This window comes from Saccoglossus kowalevskii, chromosome 3 (genome assembly GCF_978046115.1).
Source record: "Saccoglossus kowalevskii chromosome 3, keSacKowa6.1, whole genome shotgun sequence".
NCBI classification, from domain to species: domain Eukaryota; kingdom Metazoa; phylum Hemichordata; class Enteropneusta; family Harrimaniidae; genus Saccoglossus; species Saccoglossus kowalevskii.
The window spans coordinates 11,605,664-11,621,849 of NC_140643.1; the positions used below are offsets into that span (position 1 = coordinate 11,605,664).

General features: G+C 35.2%; 1 protein-coding gene across 1 annotated transcript in view; it reads left to right on the forward strand.

Moving 5' to 3' along the window:
* LOC100369329 (uncharacterized) overlaps window positions 1–10,516 on the forward strand; it is a 53,896-nt gene extending 43,380 nt beyond the window's left edge. Inside the window, exons 2-12 of the mRNA XM_006818775.3 lie at window positions 3,933–4,037; window positions 4,195–4,321; window positions 4,792–4,961; window positions 5,117–5,259; window positions 5,989–6,189; window positions 6,526–6,600; window positions 6,929–7,088; window positions 7,716–7,775; window positions 7,943–8,043; window positions 8,660–8,846; window positions 9,810–10,516. Of these exons, the coding sequence (XP_006818838.3) occupies window positions 3,933–4,037; window positions 4,195–4,321; window positions 4,792–4,961; window positions 5,117–5,259; window positions 5,989–6,189; window positions 6,526–6,600; window positions 6,929–7,088; window positions 7,716–7,775; window positions 7,943–8,043; window positions 8,660–8,846; window positions 9,810–10,009 (1,529 nt within the window). The 3' untranslated portion in view covers window positions 10,010–10,516. The remainder of the gene's footprint in view (window positions 1–3,932; window positions 4,038–4,194; window positions 4,322–4,791; window positions 4,962–5,116; window positions 5,260–5,988; window positions 6,190–6,525; window positions 6,601–6,928; window positions 7,089–7,715; window positions 7,776–7,942; window positions 8,044–8,659; window positions 8,847–9,809) is intronic.
* Window positions 10,517–16,186: the final 5,670 nt, after the last annotated feature.

Genomic DNA, 16,186 nt, shown 5'->3' on the forward strand with positions numbered 1-16,186 from the left:
ATAGATGATGACCATATATGGTCATGGAACTCATTAAATATGCATGGCTATAATATCTCGGACACTATCACATATACAAACATGGAACCAACGTTAATTTTGAGGGCTATTGCAAACAGTCATACATGGCCATGCATTGCATGTGACTTGGCCATGTGCCATGGTCTTGAAAACCGGTCATTGCTGCTATGCAGCTATATTTATTATTATTATTATTCCGCCAGATTTTTCGCTAAGCGCCATTCGAACACCGTTGCACATATCTTGAAAATTTTTTCATATGTTAGTAAAGTTTGATGAGATCTAATGCATATCCTAAGATGACGCATATTGGTCACGTGGTACGACGGCCATTTTGAATGTAAGGCGAAAAATGGAATGCTCATTTAAACACCTTTCTGAGGGTCTAGGAGTCTCAAACTTTCGCTTAAAAGAAGCATTTGCTCTAGAGCTACATATTTCATGAAAAAAAAGTTGAACGGTCATGTGACTTTTTTTTCTAGAATTTTCTGAAATATTGTTTTGCATCTCATTTGCATAATTTTGATCGTATCAAAATTCCACGCCATAATTTTGAAGAACATCATACATACTACATATTAATCAAAGAATCATGAAAGTGCGACCAGTAGTTTTGGAGCAGTTGATTTATGAATATTTTTCACATTTTATATAAAATAGTCAGCAATGTTGCATTATGGGAAAGGGGGGAGGGCCCATATGCGATACACATTGAATTGACATATATTGAGAACTATTGCACATACAAACATGAAACTAACGCTATATTGAAGACATTGGACAAGAGAATTGACAAAAATATTGGATGACCATATATGGTCATGCAACTCATTAAATATACATGTCTTTAATATCTCAGGCACTATTGCAAGTACAAACATGGAACCAACGCCGTATTGAAGACATTGGAGAAGAGAATTGACCAAAACATTGGATGACCATATATGGTCATACAACTCATTAAATATGCATGTCTTTAATATCTCAGGCACTATTGCAAGTACAAACATGGAACTAACACTATATTGAAGACATTGAACAAAAGAATTGATCAACATAGTGTATGACCATATATGGTCATATAACTCATTAAATATGCGTGTCTCTAATATCTCAGGAATTATTGCAAGTACAAACATAGAACCAACACTATATTGAAGGCATTGGACAAAAGAATTGACCAACATATTAGATGACCATATATGGTAATAGAACTCATTAAATATGCATATCCATAATATCTCGATCACTTTAAAAGATATAGACATGTACCCAAACCTATATTGAAGACATTGGACAAGAGAATTGACCAACACATTCGATGACCATATATGGTCATAGAACTAATTAAATATGCATGTCTCTAATATCTCAGGCACTATTGCAAGTACAAACATGGAACCAATGTTATATTGAAGACATTGGACAAAAGGATTGACCAACACATTCGATGACCATATATGGTTATAGAACTCATTAAATATGCATATCCATAATATCTCGAGCACTTTTAAAGATAGAGACATGTACCCAAACCTATGCTGAAGACATTGGACAAAAAAATTGACCAAAATTTTAAATGACCATATATGGTCATAGAACTCATTAAATGTGCAAATCTCTAATATCTTAGGCACTGTTGCAAGTACGAACATTGAACCAATGCTATATTGAAGACATTGGAGAAGAGAATTGACAAACATACCCTATGACTATATATGGTCATGGAACTCATTAAATATGCATGGCTATAATATCTCGGACACTATAACATATACAAACATGGAACCAACGTTAATTTTCAGGGCTATTGCAAACAGTCATACATGGCCATGCATTGCATGTGACTTGGCTATGTGCCATGGTCTTGAAAACCGGTGATTGCTGCTATGCAGCTATATTTGTATTTGTATTTGTAAAAACTTAAATTATATTCATATTTGTATTCGTAGAATCATGTGCATATGTAACAAATGAACACGGGAGCGCTCTTTCAAGCCATGGACTATTCAAACGCTATTCGAAAACTGGTAAAAGTGGAGAGAGTGTATATTACATCTGTACGCCAGGCAGTAAAACTGGTCGAAGATACAATATAATTCTTTGGCCAAACAAAATATCTTCTAGCAAAGATTATGTGCTATTGGTTCTGTTGACAGCAATTAGGACTCGTTATGTCTTGTGGGTTTGTATTAGCATTCAAACCGTTTTACCATTTTGCGAATAGGGTTGCACCTCGGATTTAGGGTCCGGCCTGTACGACGACGCTGTCATGTATGCCGACAGACGAAGCCAAAACACCCAAAACAAGCAACAACGGTTTGCGATTTGTGATTGATTTCGTTAATGCTCAAATAGCAATTAGGTATGGTGCAATAAATGCAAAGTAACCTGAGGGCAGAAATACGTCAGTCACGTACTATTTTTCATTAAATTGTCCCCGGTGTATCATCACTATTACAGTAACTATAATAATGAAGAGATAAAACTCTGAAACTGCTGTGAAATCAACGCATTGTCCGTTTCGAAGATTATGCCAAACATATCACCTACAGTAAACTGCACAGTTGATTACGCAATTGCCAATCAGAACATAGTTTCTCTTGACATAGACTAACATCTTCACGTAAATGGCGTCAGAAGCCCTTTTGTTTGTGAATTTTAGCGTTTACCACCAATACATTAAAATAAGACATGTGACCAGGAAATATGAACTTGCATTAACGTAGCGATTTCGTGCTTGATTACGCGACAGTACGCTGTCGTCACTATTCTATAATGCTATTGTGATTATTGTACATGGCTTTCCGACTAGAGTTCGAATAATGTTATCGCGTTGCACGGTATCATATAATGCGCTCCTGTACACGGAATTTTAACACGGGTTTCTATGCTATAATGCTATGCTGCTTGTCGTGCAAAGCTCCCAGACCAAATTCCATATCCTGCTACCGTGTTACATTATATCCTGCCGTGTGTGCACTGTAGTTTCATTCCCTGTAATGTGATATCGTACACATCAATACTCACACTTATATTTAAAGGGGCACTTCCAGTTAAGCCTAATCTCACAACAAATTTACTTTCTGGATTAAAATTACAATGGATAACAAAAGATAGATTAACTTTGTAAACAACATACACAATAGTGTCCCATGATTCTTTGGTGCAATCCATGGGATTGAGCGGTCCCCCTTTAATACATGGTGCATGATAGGAAGCATCATTGCTCATTAAGGTAGCGAGAAGGTTTTGTGACGTTTTTAAATAAAACATTCTCTGTCTGTTGTCTCGTTCAGAACAGTAATTTAGGTTATATATATCAAAAGACTAAGTATAGAGGTGCAAGTTCGCACAAACTGGACAGACATTGTTTACATAATTATCACGTGACATCAAAAATGGCGAACCTTGTAAAAATGACTAAGTACGCGATTGCGAGAGCTAATGCACAGTATTATGATGTATATTCCCATAGTAACTATACTCTGTTATAGCTCCATTAAATTATGTATATTGCTGTCGTGCAGTTTTTACATCTGTTGGCTATAGCTAAGAATATAAATGGAAGTTTAACGAATACGAATGAGGGTTTTACGAATAGAAATTGAGATTTTTAGTAGGAATAAAGATTGGAATTTCACGAATACAAATTAAATATGTCACCAATGCAAATGGTGATTTTTATCAATATAAACATGTCATTTATAAATATGAATAAAATCCTTGCACAGAAATATTTTTAATGAATATTGCAATATTGGGATGAACCTTATATACAGCACCGTATGCAAAGTTTAATGTGTTAGTTTCTATACGTCACAGTAATCACGCGTCCTCTATAGTTACATGGCATTCAATGTATTTAATTGTATAGTGTTTGAATGCATGTTTTACGGTTGTTATTTCAGTGTATAGATCACCGACCGTACGGCCACCGACCTTGGATGAACTTGTTTCTATTTCCAGCAGTTATGGATTACATTTTGATGATTCTGAACTTGAAGATTATAAAGGTAAGATATTGAAAGGAACCACGTGATTTACAGCTTGTTGGATTTGTCTGTCTTCTATGAGGATTGTCTTCAAATCATGCAGTGGTTGAATTTTAAAGTTTTAAATATATCGAAAAAGTGAAAGTGTGGTATGAGTTCAGTCAATATTATGTTTTAGAGGAAATATGTGACTCCTTGAAGGTGTTTGACAAACTGGAAGAATTCATAGAACCACAACTGCCAGTGAAATATCCACGCACACCCGGGAGTGCGCCGAAACCAGATGAAAACCCACACAATGCATGGTACGTATGTCAGTGTATACATGTGCGTTGGACTCACGATTGCTTAGTCCCCATGTCAAAACGCTACCTGCAGCTTTGAACACCCTTGACGACTATGTCACTTTGTTCTAAAAAGGGGGGGGGGGGGAAGTCCACTGGCCAAAATGTATTCACAAATGAATGCGACATCGACCTTACTTTAAGGTTAAGGCTCAACATGTGCATGTGTTCAACCGGGCCTCCTCAGTGGCCACTTCCCAATCACGTAGTCCCAACCCTGGAGCATAATTTCTGTGACAATAATTACTGTATGTTCGTCAACATTTACACTTGTAATTTAACATACGCATGTCACGACATATAATTACGGGACACAACACAATTGAAAGAAGAAATGCTTTGTAGACGTACGCATTTATTTAGCGTATAACTACTGTATAATATATTATATACTATATATAAATTATATATATATTCTGTTACCGCATTAGGTGTTGGCGCTGTGATATTAAGGGTAGTAGTGATGGCAAGCTTGCAGGTAAAACTATCGCTATCAAAGACAATATACCAATAGCCGGTGTTCCTTTACGTAACGGAAGTCGCATTTTTGATGGATACACACCAGATTATGATGCCACTGTCGTTGCTAGGATACTTGATGCAGATGAGTATTTTCTTCAATTTACTAAACAGAGTTTAAGCTAATTAGATTATCAGCAAAACACATTTCTTTTCTGTTATAACTTAAGGTTAAAACAAGTATCTTGGATGCGTTTTTTTCTATTTTAGTAGCAATATGTAATCTCTATTTTTAAACAGGCGGTCACATCATCGGAAAATCAACCTGTGAAAATTTGTGTACATCTGGAGGCAGCTGCACCTCAATTAATGGACCAGTAACTAATCCTTACGATACAACAAGAATGACTAGTGGTTCTAGTACTGGTAGTGCTGTATTGGTATAAATGTGTTTATATCACACTAATTATATATTATAACGCACCACAGCCAAATTTTATGTGACATGACCGATCACCCATAGTCGTGTCGCGGTTACGCAATTTTACGCCGTTACTCCAAAACGAGGATTTCCATCTTTTTCCGAAATGACGTCACTTTGGGGACAGTTCCCAAAGTAGTGTAATAAACACTCTACTGAGCATGCGTAAGATACTGTCTGTAATTAAACAAGATGTCCGACATCAACAACGAAGCATTCCCACGAGTTACGCATTTCTCCGGGGAGGAATTGTCACATATTGACTTCACCACACACCATACATATTTAGCATAATTAGGATATGGAGGGTATACACCTATGACTAGCCACATTTGTCCAACTCGGGTCTGTGAGTTATCCAAAAAACTACATTCTCGCGGCGGCCCCAGGAAACAGATTGTATGCCCTTATGGCTTTCAATGTGTGTATAATGTCATTTTTTTACCCAATATATCTAGTTGCACCGGGGTGAATATTATTGTCTCTATGGATACGTATAACAAATTATGCCATAATAATTGACAAAAATGTTTTATTAAGTAGAACGTAACTTTGGATTTCATGTCAAAACATGAGTCGTTATGTAATATAGGCACGATTCCTATTTTTAAAGTAATTTTATCGTTAAAATGTCAGCCACAACAAGTAAATAAATTAAATGGTTGTATTATTCCGCATCATTATTCAGGTGTCAACAGGCGCTGCTGATATGGCATTAGGCGCTGACCAAGGAGGATCCATTCGCGGGCCAGCATCGTCGTGTGGTATTGTGGGACTGAAACCTACGTGGGGGTTGGTTCCCTACACGGGTATAATATCATTAGAACCAACATTAGATCACGTTGGCCCAATGACGAAGACAGTGTATGACTGCGCATTATTGTTAGAGGTAAATCTTTATGTTGAATTCCGTCTCGTTAATCACACGAAACCATAATGTTTATCATTCCAAGCTATATAGTATTCCAGTGGCGGCAGCACAGGGGGGGGGGAGGTTGGGGGCGTCGCCCCTCCAAAATAAAGCTGAAACCCTTTGTGTCAGCAAACTTTGCCCCTTTAAATGCACGACATATCGTTTCAGAGGGTAAAGGGGAGGATGTCCCCGGACCCCTTCGGCGTAAAGTTGGTGAGCAGATTTCACCCCCAAAATGCAAAAGTTTGTGTAATTCAGCAGTTCAAATAAAACATTTGTTTTGGTATGAATAAAGTGTTTTTTTATCAACAGGTTATTGCTGGTTACGATGATGGCCTTGATCCAAGACAGCCAAGAGATCTGACTGTACCAGAATACACTAAGCAGGTACAGTTTTTCCCATACTCTTCTCAAGTTGAACCATGTCCATTGAATATATTAATACACAGCATATGAGAACAGATTAATTTCAGAAAAACTATGACGTTGTTAAAATATTGTACAATAAATTACTAGAGATAGTGACAGATAACAATAACATGTAATTGTAGCAGTCATTGCGTGTTGAATACAATTCATATATGTGCAGACATTTTCAGAATAAATTTTCACGGCAGACCTATTATTTCCTATTCATCATGTTTGGAATTTCCAATCTTAAATACTTGATGGCTTTAAAAATAAAATTAAAATAATATTTACTTTCTTGTTCAAGCTTTCGCGTGACTTGACTGGGATGAAAATTGGCGTTCTCAAGGAGGGGTTTGATACTCCATTTTCGGAGAAAGATGTTGATGATAACGTGATGAAAGCTTTGAGAAATTTCCCTAAAACTGGGGCTTCAGTGGTGGACATATCGATACCAATGCATTCAGGTATGATTTCTATTCAGCGTGTATTTATTTGCATATTACCAACTACTGTGAACACAACTTGCTGGATCACTGTGTTGTCGCTTTGCATAACTGATTTTATTAGCGACACATTTGTCAAGCAGTATCATACAACAAATCATTTATGGGAATTTGGGTGTTCCCATTGACAATGATGGTGAGGTTATGTTCTGTTATTATTCTTAATTGAATAGCGATTTTTGCAATTTTCACTAATTTTCAGACTCGCAATCTTAAAGACTAATCCCTGTAATGGAAGAGATGCTATTATACGCCGTCACAAATTCTAAATTGCTGGAATACCTGAAGGTATACATTAGAAAAGTGGTATCAGCCCTTCAGAACAAGTTACTAACTACTACCGAACATGTGTAGTATCTGCTATTGATCAATCTATGAAGTATTATTGTATAATAATTTTGGGTCAAATGCAAATATTCCACAATATTGTGACGTCGCTTTTATTAGTTTCGTAAAATCATCATTATCTCAATAAACGGAAAGAGTGACTTATTCTAATTTATTCACTCAGGAGGAGATTCAGTTTTGTGAAATTAATTATTACCAACTGTCCTCAATTCCTCGATATTTCTGTTTATTTTATGCCAGTTGGAAGCATAATTGGACTTGGTATATTTATGCATGGTTTGAAACATCCTGTTTTGCATGGTGAGTCTGTGCTTGTGTCATTATACTATTATATCACTAAAATATCACTTTTTCAATTAGCACGTAATAGTTCATGTTTAATTGAAATAGAATTAGAATACTGTGATGAGAAGCGTTGACGACTTATAAACGTGTGTATAAATAGTGTTTTACCTATTTTGAAATAGGACTCAGTTTTGGACAAAAAGGGTATTATCCATCAAGTTTGATCCAAAATATTCACCATTCTTTCAAATCTAACATTGATGACGCTTCTTTAACTGTCAAGGTAAGATTAACAAAATAGTTTTCTAAAATCACTACTAAGTTAAATAATGATTAAATAGCAATGATTTATATAAATGAATTTCAGCTTAACAACTCCAGAATCTACTTCCTCTGTTTGTATGATTTACATTCAATCACACAGGGGTTCAGAGTGATGATTTCAATTTTACAAATAGTCCATACCAATATACACATCCAAGCGGATGTAGATATTCCAGTTCAACCGCCATGACAGGTCTTTTCAAAAAGACGTATTTTAACTATTGAATTAAAATCAATAGAAAAACGAATTCTCTTAACATTTAACAGGTGTTCTGTTTTTAAAACGTTTACTTGTTTTGGATTTGTTATATTAGTAGTGCAGCATGTAGTAGTTCACATGTTAGTGTTTAATGATTTTGTCAAATTGTGCATTTCTACAACTTTGCATTCGTTCTACATTATGTGCACTGACCTTTGAATATTATTACTTCATTAGTTTAAAAAAAATAGTAATTATCAATTGATCACTTATACGTGATCGAAGGCGATTGAAAACATTTTCATACAACTAAATTAATTCTAACACATACAGTGTATATGTTAACACGTACTGATTTGTTTATTTATATTTATAGCGATCGCTGATGGTGTGCGAATATCTGAGCCGTCAGTATGGCGGTAGGATGTATGCAAAGTTTCAGAACATGGCAAGAAAACTCGGCCAGAAATACGACGAAGTGTTAAACAAATGTGACGTCCTGGTAATGCCCACGTTAACAAAGACAATACCTAAATTGCCTCCCAAAAATGCATCTCTGAAAGGTATGTAGTCAACATTGACAAATCGATCTAATATTTAGTATTTTGTGTTACATGTGAAATCATTTTGAAATCATGAAATCATTTAACTTGCCTGCTGTGGTAAAGAAATTACAAGAAATAGTCGTCGTCGTCGCCGTCGTCGTCGTTGTTGTTGGCTTATTTATCAATCATTATAGTCGGGGATCCCAGGTTCATAGCTGTCTCTGACAACAACTTTTTGTGATATATTTTTATGAAAAAGTAATTTGCTTCGGGGTGGTTAATTGGCCATTGCAGCCCAATATTGTGACCCCATCGTAAAAGTTCACTTACTATTTTTTTAACCATTGTGGCGAGTAACTAGTCAGACAGTGCTTATGAAAGTTGCCAAAAGTGATTTGTTTAGCATATTTATATGATAATTGAAGTGTTGTCAAAAAAAGAGATTGCATTTTCAGAAATATGTTTGTCATCGAAATCTTTAGGAAAAGGAATAGCATGAAAAAATGGCGTCATTTCGAAAGGGGTCAATTTGGGAAAATCAACTTATTTCAATAAACGAATGTCTTGAATTAGACTGACAAAATAGAGCATCTAAAAGCACGTTTGATATTCAGGAATTACTACACCTGAAGTGATTTTGTATTACCTCACTAGAATTCAGTTTTCATGTCAAGGAAATGATAACATTTCAGCCTAGTATACAGCAGATTAGAATTGTTCGGTCTAAATGAATATGATTAAATATATATTGGAATGAATCCGTATAGATTTATTGAAATGCATGACAAATCCATATTTTAAATAATGCTATATAAGTTGTGCTAGTCTGCCTAATAATTAGTTCTTTTAGTTTTGTAATATCCATCATCGCCAGTCATATAGGTTCATCAGCAAAATACTTTGTTATACTGAACCATTACAATGACACAACCAATTTGCATAATTACTTTTCCTTTAATCAGTTTTGCTCTTGTGTTTCAGATGCCACGGCAGCGTGCCGCAGCAGCGGGGGGAATCTTCTATTTCCATTCAATGTAACTGGTCATCCAGCAATTTCTATTGATACTGGTTACAAAACAGACGGTCTGCCGGTTGGTATGATGATTGTTGGAAAACATTTCGATGAAAGTACACTTTTCAAAGTTGCATTTGCATATGAACAATCACAAGATGCCAACTGATTGGACGTGAAAACATCGTTAAGCCTAATAGCAGGTTGCTAAGTGTGTTATTCATTTAATTTGGTGGTGGCGGTGATTTATAGCGTTATTTAGACTAAAGTCAATCATCTCACGAACACTATTCGTTTTCTGGTTTGACAACTACCAGAAAAAAAGTGTCTTAGCAGTTACTGCTATAGATGTACATAGTGTTTCATTGACGGGTGTTGCAATTGAATGGCATGTGTACAATATCTTCTAATTTAAATTATGCATCTGATTGCCAGCGATCATCTTGGTGATCAGGAATGAAATATTAAGTATGAAAAGATGGGTATAGTATGGGTAGTTTGATATTAAATAAATTACAATTAAAGTTGTAGCTTGGAGCGAATTAACCGACAAATTGATGCATTGATGATCACTGGTTGAATGAGACTACTGGTCCACAGTTATTCATGTGAGGCTATATTTTGTGTATAATGATTGTTTTCCATAACACGATACAATAAATTTCACTTTAATTCAGTTGTTTAGTATGTCCAAGACTGTATGTAATGGAAGAAGATAATTTTGGTTGAAGGGTCTTCTCATGAATTTTTGCCAGTACTTTATTAGCTTCATGTTGATATCAGCCTCTGACGCCTTGCTAACAAGCTAACGTATTTTGTTTAATGAAATAAGGATGAAAACAGTTTATCTATATACGAAAATATGTTTTCATCGTCGCTGCTAAACTGTCAGTTTGTATATATTTGTTTTTTCTGAAAAAAAAAACAGATTGAAAGAACTATCCTCATTGTGGTAAATAATACTAAAACGGTTAATTTTAGATTGATTTTGACATGAAATATTTTCACTTCTGCATGCACAACAATATCCGCAAAATATGTCAAAAATGCGCGGGTAGGTTTCTTTCTTTAAACAGAAAGACCAGGCAAAAATAACATAATGCTTCTCCGGTGAAAGAGCTTCTCAAAGAAATGTAAATAATTTTCTCAATTTTTCACAACCGTAGCTATGAATTCATAATTTTTCAACAGAACTTTGCTAGGGAATCAAGATGATGGTCTAAATAATACTGATGAAAAGTTGAATGAAAAGTGATATAAAAATATAAATTGCATTCTGCACTTTCATCTGTATTATGTTGTTTTCGCGGTCTTTTCGTTTAAAATTTACTTTTAAATTGTACCTATCCCATGACATTAATATTTAGACTTCTATAATATACACCACATTCCATCTGATAACATTATGCCAGTTATATGCATTTAAGAACAATATTATGATATCGGAACACGTTAAATAGTTCAAATATGACACTAAAAATATATGAATATTGACGACATTTATAGCCCAAAAATGGAGCTCACAGTATGGTGAATGGGCATCACCATATGGTGAATGGACATCACAGTATGGTGAATATACATCACGATAAGTTTAATGGCCATCACGCTTATATATACTGCTACTCGTCACAAGGTCATGCTTTTTCATACTCTACACATAATGGCTGGAGGTAACGTTCATATTGTATTCCTCGTATTATCAGTTGTTATGAAATGAAATTTTATAATACTCTTTCAACGGAGTCATTCAGTTTTTTTCCAATATCTGGTGACATTTGCAAGCAGCGTCGTAAATTTATGCCACCTCCCTCAAAACACCTTATTGCTAAGCAATTATAGAGTATGACAAATAGAGGTTAAACATTTGTAAATGTGTCCAGCAATAACCATGCTGGACATATTAAAATGTATGCATGTAATAGTTGTGCATAACGGATGTGGCACCGTGTACAGTGATGTGTTGGCTAAGGACATAATACTGAAAGATGTCACGTTCACACCATTCAGTATTGCATCACTAACCGACACAACACTATACATAGGGCGAATCCACACGAACACGAACACGAAGGCGATGTCAAAATGTTAACAGCAGTCAGTGCTGAAATGAATCAGTTATTGAAATCCCTATATAATGGTATCAGCCCATTTCTTAAATAGGGTGTATAATTTTGATAAGTGCCAATAAGCTGCAATAAAAATCAATATATTAAAACGTGAAGTTGAAAATGTATCACAATGTTTTGGGCTGTTTCACAACAGCTCAGTTATGGAAAAAACTGTAAGAATAATTCAAGTAATGTCGCAGTTAAAAATAGGAAACCATCTCCCCTTCGACCTTTAGAATCGCTATGCCTTGCTGCCAGAAACTGGGTGTCGATGTAATGTGACCTGAATCATCATTTATAAATAAATATATGATATCTGAAGGTAACGTTCATTTTGTATTTCTTGTGTATAATAGTTGAAGTCGACGATTTAATAGTTTAAACACAAATTGTATTACAACTTAAGTCTCAAAATTACCCCCAGCATTCAACCCTGAAATCCGAGTCGATTTTAACTGTGAACCAAAATCACTTCGTACTACAATGTCACCTTTACACACACAAAATGGCCAAATCATACCGCAATATCGTTTTAGTCACAATTGCATTGATAAAGTAACACAAGGCTAATACATGTATCACATAAAATACTGTGTGGAAACTAAAGGTTGACTAGTCGCCATTTCGTTGAAATCCGTCACGTGGCGAGGAGCGTTGAAAGGTACAACGTCGGTATATAGCGTATATGCTAAGCTTTCAGTGTCCACATCTTGGCGATGGCACTGTCTTTAGAGGCAAATAACCCATACTGAATTGCATGGATGATTTGTCCAAATGTTACTACGTGGTATTAAACAATCAATTGAAAATGTGTTTTTACCGTCAAAAGTACAATTGTAAACTACAGTTAGGTGTATATACCATTTAATATTTTCATATGCTTGGATTTTAGAGGATAAAAGTCATACAATCGGACGTTAATTGTATAAAACTCGAAAAATAGTTTTATACTTAATAATATAATATTTAAAAAAACCAAAGCAAATCATGTGGCTAATTTTGTATTTCACTATATATATACTAAAAATGTAATGATATTTTTCATACAGACTACTGTTATTTTTAATCAGAATTAATTACAATAAACCAATCAGTATGAATGTTTATATAAATATTTAAACATTTATACTGTACAGTTAGTTTGATTGAGCGATCTTATTTTATACAATGTTTTATTTACCGGATGGGTGTCAGTTTATAGAACTCCTGTTGTACGCACACCTACCATTGCGGAACTTTTCGACATCGCAGATAGTTATGGATTTATTATACAACATAATGAACTGATGGAATATCAAGGTAGTTAATTTTGCATTTTATTCTTAATATAATTAAAATATAACGTATATGATTATCGAAAGAACTCGTACATTAAACGTCACATAACTGTAGTATGTAATTCCACGGACATTTATTATGTGTAAACCATATAGTATGTTTACGACGACTTTACTTCCTATATAGTACACTCATATGAGCGCAATGAGAGAAAGACAAATGGCAGTGAAATGTACAGATTGTTTTGCATGGATTTTGAATATTCGAATATAGTGTTAGAATGTCAAGAAATTCTGTTGGAATTTTCGCACACACAAGGCAACAGTCCAAATTGAGTAGTCTTGATTTTGGATTTAGTCCTAGTGCAAACACATTCTCAATATTTACTATAATATAACGAACTTCCACAACACCCCTTACTATATGAGTGTTACTTTTTCTCATCCGATCTACATTTTGTTTCTGTGAGAAATTTGGTTTGTATTCTATATATGATTGTGCTAATTATTATATTCTATTGTGTAGAAGAAATTAGTAGCTCTCTGAAAACGTTTGACAAGCTGGAAGATTTCGTAGAACCACAACTACCCGTAATATATCCACGTACACCAGGCTGGGCACCGAAAAATGAAGAAAACCCACATAATGCATGGTACGTATGGTATGCGTTACCTTGTAATTAGTTATTTGAACAATATGTAAAAAGTGAAGTACGTGAGGCGCATAATTTTGGTTATATTGATTTTGTAATTTTCAATTTTGGTAATAAAAATAATTAAAACTCATGGGATGAACAATATTTTTTAGAACATTATGTAGGAATAATGTTCACCTGTTGAACCTCAAATGCCAAAGTACCGCAATGTTCTTCATAACGTTCTATGCTTGTAAGAGAAAAAATATTGTTGATTTCAGTTGACAGCAGGATTTCCCCCCTCCTGTGTGTTATTCACGTTTGGGTCTACTTCTGTCTACTCACGTGACTGTCGACCAATCAGCACGAAGCATGAATGATGGTATAATACAATGATATTTATTGAATACTTACAGTGAATAATATTAAGAAGTACAGTCACAATATATCAATATTTCAGGTGTCAGTTGGTGCAGTTGATATGGCGCTTGGTACTGATCAGGGTGGCTCCATACGCAGTCCAGCAGCATCGTGTGGAATTGTGGGATTGAAACCAACATTCGGGTTGGTACCATATACCGGTATACTGTCATTGGAGTCCACGTTTGACAATGTAGGGCCAATGACGAAATCGGTTTATGATTGTGCACCACTATTGGAGGTATGTGCAGCAATTTACTGATCATTGTTTTCCACAGCTGAACCACAATCTAATCAACATAGTAGCGATTATGTTTCAATTATTATCTTCATACTATTTGTGTATGTCATATGTCAGGTGCTTGCAGGATACGACGATGGATTGGATCCGAGACAACCACGTGATTTAGTAGTACCTGAATACACTAAACAAGTATGTCATTCTATGTAGTGGGAATTACAAAATTAATTATGTGTATTATTCGAGAGACAAATGATGTGAATTCTTCGTTTTGTATACTCTGGTATTATACATATGACACCGTGACGCCATAAGTTACAGCGTGCCGTAATGTTGCGGTATTGCACTGAGTATTTTCATCATTACCATATTATGAAACGCGAATTCCAAATATGGAACGATTACGCGCGTAAGCGTCCTCTAATAATAAAAACAAACATGGCTGCCCCCAGGGTTTGACCGGAGCACACACAAAGAAGTTAAATATGTTCTAAACGTTTTGTATTTCGCATCGACTTCCGCTCTATTGTCTGCGTGTATACTTTGCAGTATCTTTGTAATAACCTCATATTACTTTATACTGAACAAGCAACAAACAATTGAATATAATCACATTCACTGGCATCATAATTCTTCTTTATATAATAATACCTTGCAAGCTTTCGCGGGATTTAAATAGAATAAAAGTCGGTGTTGTCAAGGAGGGGTTTGGTACGTCTTCGTCTGATAAAGATGTGGATGATATAGTGAGACAAGCTGCCAGTCAATTTACCAAGACTGGTGCATCAGTAGATGAGATGCATTCAGGTAGATTGTACAAACAATTGTATTTTGTTTTAATATTATTGTAGGTAGTGGGACATTGACAAATATTAGTTTAACAAGTGAATATTGTTAATTTTCCTTCGGTGTCAAAGTGTTTCATCTTACTGTGTTTAAATATTCTTATGTTCGTATTTTCAGTCAGTTTCACAATAAGGCTCGGAATAGCTTTACACGGCTCGGTTTCTCCATTTCCAAGGGGTAGGTACTTTATCGTGTTCACATCTTGGAACAATATTTAAAATTAATTGATTAGCCATTGACAAAAAGTTATATTCATATTGTGTGTAATCGTTTTGATTGATACGTCACAGGTTTTAATTATGGTAGTAAAGGATTTCATCCAACCAGCTTGTTTGATAGCATTCATCACTCCTTCAAATCCAGGCCTAATGATGCGCCTGTTAGAGTCAAGGTAAACAAACTATTTTAACACATCATATATAAAAGTGCAAAATGAAAAAGGCACAAAGAACTGAATATTTATGTCAATGGGCCATATTTCATTGTAAATTGTTCATGCAGAAATAAGGTTATACAACTGTGGTGTCATGTACTGGTTATGATAGTACTAATCATGTTTATAGCAACCCCCCCCCCCCGCCTTCTTCTAGGAAACCGTGTTAGCAGGCGAGTATCTAAATCGCAACTACGGCGGAATGATATATGCAAAGTGCAAAAATCTGGCAATAGAACTTGGAAAGAAATATGATGCTTCTTTGAATGATTGTGACGTATTAGTGATGCCCACATTGACACGTTGGAGCCCGGAGTTCCCTCAGAAAAAACATGTCATTGAAAGGTGGGAGTAAGACAGAGTAAATCTGATTCAGTTATTCT